At 40.0% G+C, this 19,615-nt stretch overlaps 1 protein-coding gene across 1 annotated transcript in view; it reads left to right on the top strand.

Moving 5' to 3' along the window:
• Positions 1 to 738: 738 nt before the first annotated feature.
• pkn2 (protein kinase N2) overlaps positions 739 to 19,615 on the top strand; it is a 79,132-nt gene continuing 60,255 nt past the window's right edge. Inside the window, exon 1 of the mRNA XM_004913726.4 lies at positions 739 to 1,671. Within this exon, the coding sequence (XP_004913783.1) occupies positions 1,627 to 1,671 (45 nt within the window). The 5' untranslated portion in view covers positions 739 to 1,626. The remainder of the gene's footprint in view (positions 1,672 to 19,615) is intronic.

The following is a 19,615-nucleotide window of genomic DNA, read 5'->3' as shown; positions in this document are numbered from 1 at the left end:
ACATAGGAAACTTTGAAGAATGTTTATCTGACACAATTTCTATTTTTGGACATTAATGAAGAGGAGACTCGTTATCTAATTATGAACTACTTTTTTAATTTAATAGCCTGGGCAGTAAAAATTATGCTTAATGCCAAGCATAGGAAACTTTGAGCAACTTAGCTATGTGTATGCCTTACCACCAGCGATCTGCATTATTGGCGGTGGAAAGGCATTTTGGGGAGATTTGTCACCGGCGATAGCAAAGATTTATTGTGGGCGATTAATCACCCTGTTGGACATAAGCCTTAATAGGAAAAAAAGATAAGACTATAGGAAAGGTAGTTTGTTTTATAGAAAAGCCTTTTACATGCAGTGAGTAGTTTAGAGTGCAAATACAATGTTCTTTCCCCACAATTCAGTGTTGTTTCCCAGAAGTTGTTCCAATCAACAGAGGGATGTGTGTGATACTATAATGGTGACTGATGCAGTTGAGCTGAAAATGTTCTAAGTCTAGATGACACAGGCCCGGACTGGGTTGTGCCTGTTTTTAACACATTGGACTGTGCTGGAAATTAGCGTCAAAATGTCTCCTTTCCATTGCATTTAAGGGCTATTACTCTCTGGTGCGTTTTTGTGCATTTGATGAGCGTTTGAGACACAGGGTTAATCACACCTAAGCACACACTGTAATTGATTCTCTGCTATTGTGCCTGGAAGTATTCATGAGTATTCAAAGTTGCCTTTTATTGCAATTATTTCTTTATTTTTCTTAAGCGCAATATGCTGCATTTTTTAGCACTTCGCACGGGTCATAAGACAATAGAACAAGAGGTTGCCTTTGAAAATCACAAAACACACTTAGTTTTGTTAAAAAAACATAAAATCACAATATATGTGTTCTTACATGTTCATTGTGTGTTTTCAAATGCACAAAAATCCTAGCTTTATTTTTATATTTTTTTTTCTAACAGCTTGATATTAATACCCGAGAAACAAATCTACATGTAACATACTTCTGGACAAAACATAAAAGTAAACCAATCATTCATTCAGCAACAAAGGTTTTAAGAATATTTAGCTGACACAATTTCTATTTGCGGACATTGTTTCTGATTATGAACTACAGCTCCCAGGATCACTTGAGAAGAGATGAGGGAGCGACGATAGCAGAAACACTGCAGCTCTAAGGACGCTGTTGAAATAACTGCAGGAACACTGACCAATGCAGCGCCTCTGTCACAATTTAAGGGTCACGTCACGTGACCCCATGAAAACGGCCGAAAAAAAAATCGCCCTTTTCACGACAGCGTGACACGCAAACGGCGCGACAGACACCTAATACGGACGGCGATAGTGAGAGGGTCTGAGGGTTGCTGTTGGGGCAGGGTGAGGGCGGAGGAGGCGGCGCTGCCATTCCCTGCGTGTGGCTGGTTTCCTGTATCCTCGCTACCCCCGGCTCCCGCTTCCTTTCTCTTGGCTTCCAGGACTTTATGCGAGGAGGGTCCACCCCGGAGCTTGGCTGCTCTAGGCTGGGGCAGAAACGGGGGGGAGACGGGTGATTTTGCCCTCCCCCTCAGCGAGTTCGGAGCTTTTCTCCCCTTTCCGTTCTCCCAGGTGCTCGGACAGGAGCAGCCGGAAAGCGAAATGGCGTCCAACACGGACAGGGAGATCATTCTGACCGACTATCAGGTGAGGAAAGGCGGGCGATCTCCCGGGCAGGGAGGCACTGGGAAAGGACCTGTTGCCAGCTCCATGCCTCCGTGTGAGGGGACCGAGGCTCCCCAGGGTGTGTTTCATTCCCTCTGTGCGCTGCTTGGGAGTTGCTGCCTGCTCTTCCACAAACTTCTTTTCTGCAGAGGGAAATGGGAGAAACACACGAGTGTTGTGGGGCTGTCTGGCTTGCTCTTAGCTCTGCTGCTGCTTAGTGGGGATTAGGCTACAGAAATAGGGCATTTCGGACAATGTTGTGTGTGACTTTATTCGTTTTATTTTATGGACCTCCCGTCGTTGTTTGATCGCACCCTATGATAATGAGGGACATCATGGGAGTTGTAGTTCATGAGTTAACTGCTTGTAGGGAGCAGGGTCAATAATCTTGGCTTTACCCCCATGTATGAATCCGCAGAATCTCACTGTGTCAAACATATACATATGCCATCATATATAAGTTGTATATCTGAGTCTGCATTGTTATTATACAAGGGTGGGCACACTATCCTGTAATTGCTTTATTTATTTGTTTGAGTTGACCAATGATGCTTGGGGGCTACCTGCTGACTTTATGTTGTCACAGAATTGAAATATACTTCCCATTGACCAGGTATTTATGGGTGTAAATGCAGTGCAGGGTATAGCAACTGTAGGGGAGAATAGGATGCCCATTCATATGTATCTTTGTCACTATCAGGGTGAGGTACTTTTTTTGTTGTTGTTTACCTGCATTCATGTAATGTGTTTTAGCTGTGTGTTTGGCAACTATCTTCAAATGCAGTCACAAACATGTTCAGTGTAACAGACCCACATCTCTGTGCAAGCAAGGGAAATACCTGCTGCAAAAAATATGCCATAATATATCACATTCGACTTACTAATATAGACTCTAAATTGCACTAGTGCAGATACCCATAGCAACCAAGAAGCTAATTTCATTTTGTAACTTATAATAGACTGATCAAAACTATTTGCTTATTGGTTGAAAAATGAAGCAGCTCTGGTACAGTTCAGTTGGTGAACAAGCCCCCAGGTCTCACATTACACACCTTCAGAGTGACAAAATATTCTGATTGCACAAACCCTTAGTGCAGGTGTCTATCTAATTTGAGCAAATGAGCAGTATTTGATATGTAAGTTGCTATTAATAAGCATGTAGACACTTCTACCACTTAATGTGGTTGATACAGTATTCCACAATTTTGTTTTTTCCCATTGTCCAGGGCTAATGTGGCAAATTGGAGAAAAATGCAAATGTAGTTAATTTTAAATCAAAAACAGTGGAAAAAAATGTTTTAATCCTGGAATTTAAAGTGTCTTTCCAACAACATTTAAATGTCAGCTATGTTATGAATGCTGGTTATTTGTTCTTAGATTTGTATGTTTTGTGAAGGCATGGCAGCTAGTCTTTTTGTTGCTGGAATGCCACGGAATGTATATTTAAACTATACGGCCCAGATAAAGTTTGTGACCCATAGTTCAGTGCCACCATACTTAAGGAGATCACTAAATGCATAGGTCAAGAGACCATTGTGAGCTGCAATCTTCCGGCACCCCTCAAGCTACAATGATCTGTTATTGAAGGGATTTCGCATTTTATAGGTGGATGTATTGTAAGCAGCTTGTTAACTGATCATTATTTTGATTCTAAAATTGCCCATTCTTATTTGCAGTCTGTTAAGGTCACTGACCCCTCAACCAAAAAAAAAAAAAGAATCATAGAAAGTATTTTTTTTAACCATTCTTATATTTCTTTCATTCAGTAATTCACCTGTTAATGTTGCTTTTTTGATTTTCAAATTGCCTCCTGTTTTTTAGGGTAATTAAAGGGGCAGTATACCCCTAGTTTTAATGAGTTCAATAAATAGGGCTTGTGCTGAATATACTTCTTGCCTATTGTCTTTATCAAAGAACCAGTATGTTTTTCGTTATTAAGCCAAACAGGGAAAACGGGTAGATTGTTGCTACTCCATGTAATCTAATTTGCAGGACCAAACATGGAGTACCTTTAGTACCATTGTCTCCCTCTATGCCCTGTTTAGTTCAAGAAATAATTAAAACCATAGATCTGTTTGTGATAAAAACAATAGGCAAAAGAATTGTTTGGCACAAGCCTTATACATTATAGTTATGTAAAACAGGTCTATACTGCCCCTTTAGGGCTGTGGCACACGCTGAGATTAGTCGCCCACGACGGATCTCCCTTGTCATATTGGGGAGATGTGTCGCCCCCGAAAAGGGAGATCTGTTGCGGGCGACTAATCTTAGCGTGTGCTACAGCCATTAAGCACTAGCAATAAGATAACAGTAAACATTTTAAGGCTAAGAGCTGCAGAACAAAAATGTAAATATTTCAAAAACAACAAAAAAAATACTAATTGTAATTTGTCTTACAATACTGCTGTCCACATCATACTAAAATGTAATTCTAAGGTGAACATTTAACCTTTGTGTTTGCATTCTTTTTTTATTGTGTGGAATAAAAAAAAAATAATTCTAGTCAAGTAAAGGCTTTCACATCTGAAGGTTGATATACACAAACTTCAAGGCTACTGCCACATGTGGGCCCCTACACTCCTAAAAGCTGCTTTATATACCTGCACCCTGAGCCATTGTATTTACTTGAGTGAAGGCACGTGCAACGTGACCAAATTTGGAAAATGTCTAATCATTTTGTAGTCTCAGCAGATGAGCAGATCTTTAAGTGTATGGCCACCTTAAATCTTCGAGTTAGAATTATTGTTCAGGTTGAACTGTGGATCCTAGCATCCCTATGTGTAGGCTGTTTATGGATGCTAGATTTATAGTGTCTGTGTATGTCTAAAACTAGAACATCTTTATATTCAAGGACAAGTCAAGTGATATTCATGGGCCTGCTATTTTAGGTTACTGTTTCTTGAGCACTACCATTATTTCCTGATGCCCCAGCAATCCTCTGTGCTGATTCAGATAAGCAGTGTAAAAATCATAACTTTAACCTTAAACTCCTCGTTTTTATTTTACTGTACAGGACACCAGAAAGGATCTCTGTGCCATTGATATAGATAATAAAATGGTGCCTAAGGAACAGTACCCCCAACTAGTGTATTTTTTTAGTGGATGGGGTGCCAGCCAAGATCGAGAGTTCACAATTTTATTCACTAGAGGGTGTCTAAAACATTGGCTTGTCCTTTTAGAATTAATTTATTTTCTCAATTGGTACCATCTGCTGTACTGACCTAGAAGTCCCATAATATTCATAGGTCACAATGGAAGGGTGTTGTAGGGAAGCTTATTTAATTCTTGATGCACTGCTTCTTAACTGGTTGTTTTTTTTTTTTTTTTTGCTTTAACCTTATTGGCGGCTTGCAGCTGCTGTTCTTGAATTTTGATAAATTGCAGGATAGCAGGCAATTTTTTACTAGCGACAACATCCAATACATTAATTTAACCTATTACTAATATTTTTGAGCAGTCCCTTGTTTTTGCCTGTAAATGAGCATTCACCTGATTTTCAGAACAGATTGCTAAGCCAAATGCAGTTAAAGAATGAGACTCTATCTTTGCTGCAGGATGGCTGCGTTGAAAATCAGTTCTGTTGTTCAGTCATATTTTTTCTTTTCTAGGGAGCTTGTGCACTTTGTTGAAATAGAAATTGCTCTCGCTTTATTTTTCTTCTCCTGATTAATCCTTTTTTCTCTTTTGCACAATTGTACATAGTGGTTATGCTGGTTTTATACAATTTTAGCTGTAGTCTTTGGCCTTGATACCTTTCATTGAACCAACATTACAATTTATCCAGATGACGATGACCATGAGCTGTTTCATACCATATAAGTCCTTTCTTCAGACATCTGAATAGACGCCTATTGCAGTCCTGGAAATCCATGGCACACAAACATTTCTGTATAACATAATGCTGGGCCAACAGTATCTGTCAGATATAATATACATATATATCAATATAGCTTGTATATGAGAGCTCAGATTCCTTAGTGCACAGCAGGTTACATAGCTGGGTTGAAAATCATAAATGCACACCAACTATTAGTTTTCCTTGAAGATAAAATTTTTTTATTTGTGCTATGCTATTTCTGATGTAATTTCATGGGAGGCTGTGAAATTTCACTGACATTTTATGCATGTATTGTTATATTATAATTTATTACTAGTCATTTAGCATCAACACATGGATTGTAGTATCCTTGGTTCAAACACATGGTATCATTCTGTGGTGAATATTCTGTTTATATTGTTTAAATGCTGGCACGCCAAGCCTTATACTATAAAGGAGCCAAGTTTCCAAATACATATTTGCATGAGCACTGAATGATTTGTGCAACTTCTATCACTGGGTTTGTCGAATTTTGTTTTTTTTTCTCACTGAAATGAATTAAAATTATATCGTACAGCAATGTATATATATATATCGGTTCTCATAGTTGTATAAAAGTAAATCAGACTTTAGCCATGTTAATCTTACTATGTCATTTTCATAAGCATACAAAAAATAGCAGATAAATACATTGGCATATGAATGCCGGGGACTGCTGCGTAAAATACAGTGTATTTATAATTGATTTTAGACATATCCATAGCCCAGTGGCTTTAAAAATGCTGTGAAAAAATCAGCATTCACTATCTCTTCAATGTTGGAATTTTATTTTACTCCATTTTCACAAATTTTTTATCCAGCTTCATAAATAGCCCCTTTTATAATGGAAGGTATGCTTCTGATCCTGTAAGCTATGTTTGCGTAGTGATTTATAGGGCACCAATTGGAGGAAAATTATTTCTCCCATGGGACTGCTATACTGCCTGCCCCTGGAGGGAGCAGGCAGTGTGGGCAGCCATGTTTTGTCACATGTATGCAGTTAGTGGGAGAGCCTCCTGGTATGCTCATGATGCATTTGATGTCATGCGTGCATGTAATAAGCAAACTCACACAGCCTCATTTGCATGCTTGTTTCCCAAAATGACTGCCCACACCGTGATCTCCTTCTTAGTGTGGTATGGCATAGTGTTCAGTAGCAGTTTTTCTTTATTCACTAAATACTGTTGTTTATCCCAACTGGACTGCGGGCTATATTAGCCCACACCTGTGTTGGAGGCATTAAGACTACCCACGACACCCAAAGAAAATAAAAACTCCTAGAAGTAGAATTTGGGGCTCGGCACTTAAAGGCAGAGGTGCATATCTATCCAGGTTGGTGCACTTTTCAGTGGACAGGAGGGCCAGCCCGGGGCCTAAGGTTAGGCATTAGGCTAATGCCGGATATGGCTGTTTCTTGACCTGTGTATAATCGTAGGCCGAGAAATAGCCGATTGGCTCACTCTTCTGTCTGCACTGACAGGCACTGCATCGGACTCAGTGGATTTCTGGACAAAATGTAGTAGTATGCATTTTAGTGCCAAAATCAGCTTTATGTATCTGCACTCAGGCTGACGCATTCTGGCTTTAGCATTATATTCACTTGGGGGGGGGGGGTGACAAACTCATTTGCCCAGTGATTATCGCTTGACTTGTTCTTTTAAAAGAATGGGCATAATACCTTTTCAATATAAGTTCTACGTATTCTTTCTATTTTGCTTATGCAGAAGGTGTATGTTGCCAATTTAGTACATCAGTCTATAATGCTGCACTGTTTAACTGCTATATAGTTATATATATATTCTTTTACGTTCTGCAGTAATGTATCTTTTTAATAGCGCTGCAGAATATGTTGGCGCTTTATAAATAAATGTTAATAACAATAATAATAATAGCCTTTCACTCTCAAGCATGCTGCATTGTGAATATAGCTCAATTCTAAAACCTAAATCATTCAAATTAGTCAAGATGGATAACTTGGCTATATTGTGCTTTTTATGCAGAGGCTCTGTAACCTTAAGATTTAGATAAAAGTAAAAATTGTCCATAAAAGATTTTACTGAATCTAAACCTTAATATGCTTATTTAGGCTTGAGCTAAAATGGCAACCTTCCAGCAATATATACTAACAAAATGTATTGGATTGTAAACTCCACTGGGGCAAGGACAAATTAACCTGTGTAATCTCTGTAAAGTTCCACGTAAATGTGTCAGTGCTATATTAGTAAACGATAACAATATTGCCATCAAGTGTACAGCACTGTCATGGTACTGGGTTTCGGATTTGACTAGACTGAGCATTGAAGATTCAGCAGAATCTGAATTTGCTAAGGTTTTCACTTTTTTGTATGTGTACATTTCCTCTTTTAGACTTCTTTTGTATGTTCAGTCATAAAGGTCCACCGATCAGAACACTTTCGGTATTGCGGTTCCTCTCACTTGTTTATATAAATCAGAATGCTGGCAAATTTTTGTTACTGTATTCTTGGACTTTGCTGGATCAATGGATTTACTAACAAATACCTTATGTTGTTAGAGAAAGCTCCTTGTTAAAGCTCATTGTGCCTTAGGCTGATGCCACACGGGGCGGATTCTTGGCCTGCGGATAAACTCAGACCAGAAATCCCCCCCCCCCACCCCACGCCTAAAAAATCTTTTTTTGTGCCTGCACAGGGAGCCATTACATCGTCCCGGGTAAAGGCACGCAAAGTGTAATTGAAAATGTTCACGTATGCAGTTTCGCGTTGAATCCCACATTGTGTGCCTTCAAGATTTTTAAAGCACGGGGGGCAGATTCTTGGCCTGCATTTATCTTCAGGCCAAGGATCAGCATTGTGTGGCATCAGCCTTAAAATGTGACTGCAGACGTTTGGTCACTATTACAGATATTTATTCATGGGGAAGTGTTGTTTCTTGGTACCTTTTCACTGCAAGAAGGCCAGATAATTATCATTTTGATTCCAGCTCCTGTTTGTAAGGATTATTGTTTTTGCAAAAGATAAGGATGTTCCATCTGTTTTGCAATCTTCACAGGACTGAGACGCAAGGCGTGTGCACTGATCTCTGAACAGCTGTTTGTGTCATTTTATTTAGCTTATAAGAAGATAATTATTTGACACTGCTGCAGTCTGTCTTTAGACTAATGGCACATAGGGCATTTTGAATGCTGCTATAATTAAACTGTAAACAGTGGTTCTCAAACCGCTCTATCTACCTTCTAACTGTTTTCCATAGGAAGATATGGGAAAATATACAAACATGGCAGTGAATGATGACCCCACCACTCACCTTGCCGAAATGGCAGTTATACTATGTGGATTTTTTTAAAGGAAAATTAAACTCTCTCCATTTTAATACCAGTACTCGGATGCTCTCTCCATGCACCAGTTGTATCAGTGCCACTTGTCTTAATTTAACTATGCACTTGTAGCCCCTTCTAAACCAGTGAGTTGTTCTGTAGTGTTAATAACCACCATCTTTGGTCATGGCTATTTTGTTCCCATCTTGAACATTAATGATTGGCAACCAGGTTCATAGAAGCTTACACCCGTGCTCTTGGATTTCTTACTATTTAGGGCTCTGGCACACGGGGAAATTAGTCGCCCGCGACAAAACTCCATGTTCTACTGGGAGCTGCTATCTTGCTACCTTCCCATTGTTCTGCTGATCGGCTGCAGGGAGGGGGGTGATATCGCTGCAACTTGCAGTGCAGCAGTAGTGTGTGACTGAAGTTTATCAGAGCACAGGTCACATGGCTCTAGCACCCTGAGAAATGAAGAATACGGCTAGCCCCATGTGAAACTTCAAAATTAAATATTAAAAAATCTGTTTGTGCTTTTGAAAAAAAAAAAACGCATTTTAATGCAGGATTCTTCTGGAGAAGCTCTATTAACTGATGTGTTTTGAAAAAAAAAAAAACATGTTTTTCCATGACCGTATTCCTTTAACCCTTTCACTGGCAGCCGTTTTGGACCAAAGTGGAACTTCTACTGCCAGACCGTTTCACTTTAGGGGCCTTTCCTCTGGGGGACTTTAAGTTTACCCAGGAAAACAATATATTGTTTTTTTCAGGACAACCTAAGCTTTCAAAATATGTTAGAATGTTGGTGTAATTCCAATTCTGTAACAAGATATAGGCTTCTAAATATAAAATGTTTTTAAAAATCACATTTTCCATAATATAAACACACATACCAGAAACAAAAATTATTTTATGCACAAAAATACAACTGATTTGAAAAGTCCCATGTCTCCTGAACGTGTCAATACCAAATATATATAGTTTTATGGAGATTTCTCACTTGTATAGGTCAAAAACTCCCAGCAGTACACTACCAAATTTCCAAAGCACTGCTTCAGAAAGCTGCATACTTTAGATTTCAAGGCCTAAACTTCCACTAACAGAAGGTTTATCCCAGAAAATTACACATTTCTGGAAAGAACAGATTCTGGGGAATCCAGAGTAGGCACAATTGTCTGTCTACTCCAAACTATCAAGTCACAATGCTTTCCTAAAGTTATAGGTTTTTATCAAAATTTGTGAAGTTTTTAAAAAATCGCTTCAAAGCTTCCAGTCTATAGTATCTTATCTCCTACAGGTCATAAAGTAACCAAATAAAACACCCTAAATATGAATGCCAGGGGTCCACTGAACAGTTTGATGCCCAATATGTATAGGTTTACCTAAGTATGTGGCATGTAGGGGCCCCAATGGGAACATACCTCCATATGAATTTCAGAAAATCAACACATTTACATCCTTTATGTGGGATAATGCTACAAAAAAGTATGCTCACTCCAGAAAGCCATATATTTTTGGAAAGTACACATTCCCTCGAATCTATAATGGGTACACATTTCCTTTTACTCCAAAGTACCAAGCTGTAAAGCTTTCCTAAGTTTGCAGATTTTTATGATATTTCAGAAAATCGCCTAAAAATGTTGCAGTTTGCCGCATTTATCTCACACAATATCTTGCGTACGATGGAAAATCACCCCCAATAGGAACACCAGAGGTCTACTGAACAGTTTGATGCCCAATATGCATAGATATACCAAAGTCTGTGTTATGTACTGACCCCAAAATGAAAATAGCGCATAAGGATTTCTCGCCTGCCAACTCGGCTTTTGCACACAGAGCCCCCTGTCAGCGTATTATGTGCTGAAACACCCCCTAACTATACAGGGACCCCCAGAAAACCATATACTGTATATACTAGAGTATAAGCCGATCCGAATATAAGTCGAGGTACCTAATTTTACCTAAGAAAACTGGAAAAATTAATTGACTCGAGTATAAGCCTAGGGTGGGAAATGCAGCAGCTACTGCTAAGTTAATAATCAAAATAAATACCAATAAAATTAATTGAGGCATCATTGGGGTATATGTTTTTCAATATTTATTTCAAAGAAAAACAGTAAACTAGTGCTGTAAGCGGAGAAGAGGGTCAACAAAAACAATGAGTACAACCCCACGCTCATTGCACATTGGCAAACTGGCAGCAGACCCAGTGTCGGAGGGATGTAAGGGGAAATAAGTATTGCTAGTGGGAGCCTAGGCCAGGGCACTGGAGGGTCTAGTTGCAGGTGGCCTAATTTGCACACAAAGGAGAGAGGGTGCTACTCGAGTATATACAGTATTTTTAGAAAGTACACATTCTGAGGAATTCAAAATAGGTAAAGTTATTTTTCTACACCAAAGTTACATATGGCAAAGCTATGATAAAAACAGATCAGGAATACTAATACAGGGATAAAAATGCAATAAAACAACAAAAATTCTGAAAATTAGTGAAACAACAAAATAAGTCACACAGCGTAATAGTCATGCTGTCATAATAAACAGTTTTTAAGGAAAATAAACTAAAAACAAAGTGGTAAAAAAAAATAAATAAAAAAAAAATGTTTGTGTATACATGTGTGTACATGTGTAAAAGTTGTGTGACAGTGTGTAAGTGTGTATATAAGTGTGCAAAACAAAAAAAACTGCAAAATTGTGTGCTGTATGTGTGTGTAAATGCAAAAAAATCACCCTTACCTGTCTTCAAGCTTGCCTGGTCCTGGTGCTGCAGTCCTGTCCTCCATCTTCCGTGAACTCACGTGGGCCGGTGCTGGAGAGGAAGCAGGAAGAGGTAACAAGCAGCAGACACGATGCGATCGCGTCTGCTGCTTGGGGGGGGGGGGCCTGCGACGTAAGCGTCCCAGGGCCGACATGACAGCCCCCCTGGCACGTTGCCCAGGGGGCTGTCATGGTTAAAAGTTCTCTGCGGAAGCGGCACATGCCGCTTCTGCAGAGAGTATCTTTATCTGCCAAAAGGCGTACGCCGTTGGCAGTTAAAGGCTATGCCCTTAATCCAGCTGTTGGAAGGCTGAATAATTATAGGATTGGTACCATATTTTTGGTAATTCTGCTTTTGGCTGTTAAGTTAAACAAATAGACAAGTAATGTGCAGGCCAGCCCTATACCTGCAGGACCCGCTGGTTCTGTTCTCCCTGCCCGCAACCTTACACTGCCAGCTTCCTCTTCCGGCTCTCTAATTTATAGGTGCGACCCGGCAGGTCTATAAATAGAAGAAAGAAGTGGTTTAGGGTCAGGTGCGGGTTGAGTATTTCTCGACCCGCACATCACTAAAGTAGACCATTGCCTGTGTGCGAAGTATTACTCCTGAGATGTGGGAAAAACTGGGAATGGGGGGTGCTGGTACTTACCTACATCCTTCCATGGTAGTATGTATTTGAACGACTATTTGTGTCCAGGGCCATAGCTGAATCATTTTGTGGGAGAATAAGAGGATATTTGAGTATATAATAACTGGATAGTCTTGATTGGCTTGAGCTGATACTGTCACCATTTATAGTAGATTTCTGAAAAGTAAATGATTAATACAAAGACATAATGTTTCTACCAGGTTACATTTTTATCTAACATGTTCCTGTTTCTTCTATTAAGCATTTTACCTGCTTATAAAGGTGAATACCTATCCGTATATCAAACATGGATGATAAAAGTTTATTTTTTTTTTCAATACAATAATAAAATGGCACATGCAGTGTTTCTCTATCTGCATATTCAGCTACACTGAAACAATGTAGCACAGGGGGCTCAAACTCAATTTACCTGGGGGCCGCAGGAGGCAAAGTCAGGATGAGGCTGGGCCGCATAAGGGATTTCACAAAAAATTGTCTTTCAAGGGATAATGCAAGGCACGGCGGGCGGGAGCTGCTGATTGCGGAAATGACGTTATGCCATCATAACAGTTATTATGGGAAGACGTTCTGTGTGCACAATTAGCTCCTTAGCAGCTAATTGTGCACACAGAACGTCTTCCCATAATAACTGTTATGATGGCATAACGTCATTTCCGCAGTTATTATGGGAAGACATTCTGTGTGCACAATTAGCTCCTTAGCAGCTAATTGTGCACACAGAACGTCTTCCCATAATAACGGTTATGATGGCATAACGTCATTTCCGCAATCAGCAGCTCCCGCCCGCCGTGCCTTGCATGATCCCTTGAATCGCAATAAAAATCGCGATCCATTCATTGCTTTTGAGAAGGCGTTGGTGTGGGCCACAAAATATTGTACCGAGGGCCGCAAATGGCCCGCGGGCCGCGAGTCGCGAGTTTGAGACCCCTGATGTAGCACAAGCCACCTGGCTGGAGGAAAATGTGGAAGGCTTTGTGAGAAGTTGAGTCTTGGCTGGAGGAGAACTATACTGGCTGGAAGAGAGCAGGTTTAATCCCTAAGCCTGCATGGTTCTAATGGCACAAACATATCACACTTAACCCCTGCCCAGTTCGGCCTGCATTGCCTTAACTCCCACACTGCAAAACACTGTAGAGATGGGTCTAATGTACTCTAAGCTTGTGAAAAATGGGGATGGCATCAGAGAAGCTTGTTTTGCAGAAACTTTTTGTTCTATCCTCTGCATAAGAATTAGAATTCATTTTGTCAGGAACACGCCACTCTCAGACACATATGACACTGGGACAGGGAACCAAGGGGTCACACTCAGTCACCTTTTTACATAGGTTAGACTAACATCAAGCACCCCCAAACACACCACCGCCCCAAATAACTATTCGCTGCCACCATCTATCATTAACAGGCGGTAGAAACCTAATACACAAATGTATCTCACAAACTTTCTTACTGTAGTTGGGGTTAATTTACAAACACACTCTCCTGCTAACAGTCAACTAGTTAATTAGCATTTACACAGAATCTGCCCTCTACTCAATACACATACAGCCAAGCAATTAATACATTTACATGTAAACAAGGTACGTAGGGATCTTTATAGAGCCAAAGGACAGAACTTATTAAATTTTATATTTAATATTACGAAGGTAAACAGTGCAAAAAAGGTTAGTTACAAAAAGAGACATATATATATATATACAAACAGTAAATAAAAGAAAAGAAAATAAAACACAGAGAAAACCCTATGTACGTAACTGAGTTATCTTTTGTGTCCTCCTTAGGCAAGAGTTTGGAAATCCTGAGCCTATCCCCCAACAGATTGGGACCCCACGAATGAGCTGACTAGTACCTGGGTCTGTGCCCTTTTTATCCTCCTGCTGGGACCCTCCCTCATTACTGTATGCATGAGGAGGGAGTGCTCAGGGACTTGTCACATGACCTCCCCTGTAGAGAGCTGCACTTCTCATGTCAGTTTCTTATCAGATAATATTGGTACTTGCCAGTACCCAATATTATTATGAAAATAGGGGCTTGTTTTAACCCATATGTGGGTGATCAAAATATAACAGTCCCCCAGAAACTATCCCTCCTAACCGGTGGGTATAAGTAGTCCCCATTTGGTATCATTGGGAAGCATGGGACCCCCTCATAACCAATATGTGATTTATGAGGATGTGAACCCTAAAGCAAAGGAGATATGGATCCCTTTCTAAAATCCATATTTTTTCCTAGCTGCACCCCCTGCTGTTCCTACGTCCACACTTTGGTTTCTTTGATCTGTTGATCAGAGAGGCAAAGGCCCCCAGCTTCCTGCCCCAACTGGCTGGTCCCGCATTGTCTGATGAGTTTCATGAATTTGTCACCTTACACAGTCCCTTGTTGTGTATTGAATGAATTAAGGGTGTCTTGTGGACGTAAAGTCAAATGCTGCCAGGTTTAACTCTGGACATGCCAGGACAATATTATGCTGATATGACAGATTTATTTTGCAAAAAGGTTCTGGATGGTTGGAGGACCCTTGTTAAATGTACATGTCAAGATTATTTATGTTGAGAAAACGCTTTATTATTGTTATACCAACCAATATATCCATCATCAAGTGTAAGAATCACCCTGGTTCTGGAAAAGACGTTTGTCAGGTGCTTGTTGATTGGTAGTCCACTTTTCCAAGGGACAAACACTTATACTAGCACAAGGGTCTTGTATTTATATAATACACTGCTAGGGTGGGTATTGTGGTAGAGGGGACCCAACAAACAAGAAAAAATGTGAGTTTTCCCTTTAAGTTCTCCATAGTATAATGGTATAATTATTTAATTAACTAGCTACAAAAATGCCAGTATTGTGTTGCATGATATGTTGGTGATTTATAAATCTGTGTTGTTAACTATAAAAACATAGTACAACATAATAGAAGCAATAACAAAGGCAATTGATGGTTTGTTGTCTTAGGATAATGTCCTGCAATAAATCTCTTCTACCCCCCCCCCCACCCCCAAAATGCCTTTCTACTTGCAATAAAGGGAATTGGCAGTGGAAAGGCCTACGCATAGCTTACAGGAGGAAACTTTGGAAAACCGAAATGATGCATAGGCCTTTCCGCCGGTGATTCCCTTTATTGCAGGCGAAAAAGCTTTTCAGGGAGATTAGACTCCCGTTCAAGTTGCTACTCCATTACATTTTTTTTACATGTCCTTTAATCAGTCCACAGCCTCTTAAGATCTTTCAATACCTCTTACAACACCCTGGATGTTCAAAGGTTAATAGTAAGGCTGTTGCACCCCCTTAATTACTTGGATTTTATTCTCCTCTTACCCAATCGTCCCCCTCCTTCAGGAATTTACTTTGGCTGTTGGCTTCTGGGCATACTCAGTTCTTAGCTCAGGTTGCTTTTCAAGCCTGTGAGTCTAGCAGCCAATAAAGAGATGGCATTGCTTATTCAAATAGAAACTCTCTCTAGCTGTGTTTTTTTTCCTCCTAACCTCCCTCTTGAGCTCAGCTTAACCATTGCAGTGTTAATTAAAGCAGAACATTTTATCATTTTAAGTGCAGTTTGTGTCAGGCTGCAATTTTAATTGCATGAGCTTTTTGCAGATGCAGTCATCACTGAAGATGTGTGAGAGGGAAAATGGCTGAAAGCTGCTATTTGTTTTAGGAGATGTATGCAGTACAAATGATGCTATTTGGGTGGGGGAAGATGTGCCCAACTTATATACATTGTAGGAAAACCTAGGCTTTACATGTAGGCACATCAAAAGCACCCAGTGCAGTTTCCTGGCGTAAAATGTAAGGTATTTTTCAATTCATGCTTGGTGAAATAGGAATGTTTTGTCCCTTGTTCACAGGGTTACAAAATGTTAGGCACCCCCAAGTGACTTAAATCGCTTACCTTGTACCCCGGGCTGGTGCCCCTGTTAGGAGAAAACAGCACCAGCCTGGGGTACCTGTAGTGGAGCGCTTCCTCCTTCCGCCTTCGTTTTGGAAGGACTAAACGACAGGCACATGTGCAGTAGAGTGAAAAGCTGACTTCTCTGTTAAAGTTCGGCTTTTCACTCTACTGCGCGTGCGACCGAAGACGGAAGGAGGAAGCGCTGCAGCTACCCCAGGCTGGTGCTGTTCTCTCCTAACAGGGGCACCAGCCCGGGGTAGAAGGTAAGCGATGTAAGTCACTTGGGGGTGCCTAACATTTTGGCACCCCCCAAGTGACTTTGCCTTTCCTTCTCCTTTAAATACGATTCTACAAGAATTCTATAAAAAAGGGCATTAATGACTTAAAGGGTGTCTAAATTTTAATTTATCCTTAGGGCTGTGACACACGGGGAGATTAGTCGCGCCGTGACAAATCTCCCTTGTCGTGGGCGACTAATCTCCCTGAAATGCCATCCCACCGGAGATTTACATTCTAGCCGGTGGGATGGCATTTCGGACATTTTGCCCCGTGACAAATCTTCATTACCCCGGGTAATAGTCTCTCCACAGTGCCATCCCACCGGCAATATATGCGTTGCTACGATTTCCCGAAGTCACCCAAAGTTTCCTCTCAAGGCGACTTCGGGAAATTGTAGCGACGCGTATGCCATCCCACCGGCGTATTACATTCTTGCCGGTGGGATGGCATTGCGGGGAGATTAGTCGCCCTGCACCCGAAAAAATCTTCGTTAACGCGGGCGACTAATCTCAGTGTCTGCCACTGCCCTTAATGAACACTGACTAGTTGCTGTCAAGTTTTAGAGTTTTTAGTTATTGTCAGAGGTTCCAAATACATGATGATATATAAATTCCTAATATTTTAGTCACACAGCGGAGGACTGTAAGCTACAGATAACGTGGAGAGAGAGGAAAGTACAACAATGAGCTAATCTGGGTCTTTTTGGCAGTGCAGTCATGCAAAGTTTGCAGCAGTTGTGAGTTCTCCCAAACACAGGGCTTTTCCAGCTTTATCAGCAGCATCTCAAAAACAAGCTGCTATAAAGGATCTTTGCATATCATCAGAAGCCAGCAGTTGCTAAATGCCTTTCAACTAGCAAGGAAGAGTCTCGGTATGGAGGATAATTGGCAGCTTTCAGACAGTGTATGCCCTCCAGGTCTTTTGTAGTAATGAGGCACAAGAGAGGTCTTTTTCAACTTCATGCTTTATTCATAAATATCTTTGCTAAGAAAGGATAATTTGTTTTTTGAAACACAGAATACACTGTAGACAGAGTACATATAGAACTGTAGCAGCAAAATGGCTAATGCCAGGAACTATAATACTTCTAGGTTCAGAACACAACAGTGTTGAGTATACATACATTTTCAAAAATACCGACACATGTTTAAAATAATCTTTAATCAGCATTTAGTAAAAATATAATTTTAAGTACTTTTCTATCCATTTGATAAAAATGAACTTCATATCTTCTTGATGACCAGAATAATTATTGTTAATACTTTACAGGAAGTGCACTCGGACATTCTGCTAAGAGTAACAATAGGGCAGTGCAAAGCTTGGAATGGTGGGAGATCGGGGGGGGGGGTGGTATTATGGTATGGCTAGTTGCTCCTGGTCTTAACACAAGGACATAAGATAAGTTCCCCTTTATTTAAAATGTATAATTTAAAAGCTCAGATTCTAGAGAATAAGGAAAATATATACACACAAATTGAGCCTCAAAAAGGCAAATTGTTTTTCAACTATTGTATTGTATATACTGCAGCCTGTGCTGCAAAAAAAATCTTTTAAATTATATTTAATTTTATATCAATTTGTGTGGTTTTTAAATTGCTATATTTCTATACTGTCTTCTCATCTTGCATTGGACCCAGACAGACAACGGATTGATTGATTTATCCCTTAATGCCTTTGTCTATATTTGTTGGGATTGAAGTGGCTAATTTTTTTTAAGCCAGTCAGTATCCCTTTCATTTCAGAATTTAACAGAAGGCCTAATTATTGAACATATACACGAGTTTAGGTTGGAACTTGGGCCAAACCTGATACTCTACCCTCCGACCATCTAATTCAACTGGTTTGGGCCCAGCAGTTCCCATTATCACCTGGGCAAAGGTTTATATTTTATTTAGTCACCCATGCAAAATAATCTACCCTGTAGGTGACAAAACATCTGTGACATTGCCCTTAAGAAAGAAAAGTTTGTTTTTGTGGACAAAATCCTCTTCATTCTAAGCTCATTTTCCTATGAGGTTGGTGACTTGCCTTACAGAGGGTTATCTAGCTGCCCCACAAGGAAGTGCTTAATCACTTGGTGGAAGTGCACTGTGCTTCATTAGGTATTTTGATGACCTTACAAACCCTCACCAAATATGGAAAGCATTCAGCCAACTCTGTTCGGTGTACAGAGGGTGACTGGACACGTCATTTAGATGAGACATTCGCACATACAATACAATTATCAGTGAAAAATGTATTAGCCTGAATGAAGTTTGATGGTCCTTTAATAAACTGGAAAGGAATAGCAGTTGCAAAATCTCAGGAGCAAGAATGCTATACTAGACACTGATGATACATTTTAATGAAATGTTGCATGCATTTACAAACTCAAAACACTTAAAGGAGTAGGAAAGGGTTAATCACAGGGGTGTGCCGAATGTTGGGTACCCCTCAGTAATTGTAATCACTTAGCTGGTATATTGTTTCGCTTAATTATTTGGTTTCTTGATTTTCATAATAGGTATAAGTTAGATATGTTCCAATCCCTTGAAGTTTTTACAAAAAAACTGCATAGGCATTATTTCAGCAAAACATCCATCTGAGGAGGAGGAGGTTCTTCTTAATTGGTTAGAAGTTAAATAGACGGCTAGGGAGGAAGGGAAACCTGCTGACTGGGCAGGAGTATCTTTGGTTCAGTTGGCCTGAAATTCTCAAGGGTTTTAATAAGAGCTTGTCTAATTAATCCTTAAATGTAATTGTTGTCAAAGGGGGAAAGCTGTCTATTGCATATTTTGAATACTCTTTTATTATTCTCTTATGTTTCTGATTATTGCTTGGTTTTCATTTTTCTTTTGTTTCTTTCTATATTTTTTTCTGAGAAAAGATACTTTTAAAAAAAAAAAAAAAAAAAAAAAATGAAGCCAAATAAACCCCCCAAAAAAATCCAAGCATGCAAACAGCCACTAGCAGAATTGACAGTTTCTAAAGCCTTTAATAGCAAAGCAAACCTGAGAGAAAGCTTTGATCAAGGATGAGGTCACTTTTCTACTTTTATCACATTTCCTGCAAGTAAGGCTAGAGCCAGATGGACAACTTTTTCTTACATTTATGTGTTGACATGTTCTTGGTGCCCTATGGCTGCCGCTGCCAGTCTATGACAAAACAAGTGAGCATCAGCTGAGACACTTACTGGTGAGCACTGCTACTTGTCACAGAGT

The sequence above is a fragment of the Xenopus tropicalis genome, chromosome 4 (assembly GCF_000004195.4).
Source record: "Xenopus tropicalis strain Nigerian chromosome 4, UCB_Xtro_10.0, whole genome shotgun sequence".
NCBI classification, from domain to species: Eukaryota; Metazoa; Chordata; class Amphibia; order Anura; family Pipidae; genus Xenopus; species Xenopus tropicalis.
The sequence above is the reverse complement of the archived record's forward strand: the minus strand, read 5'-3'. Positions and strand labels throughout refer to the sequence as shown.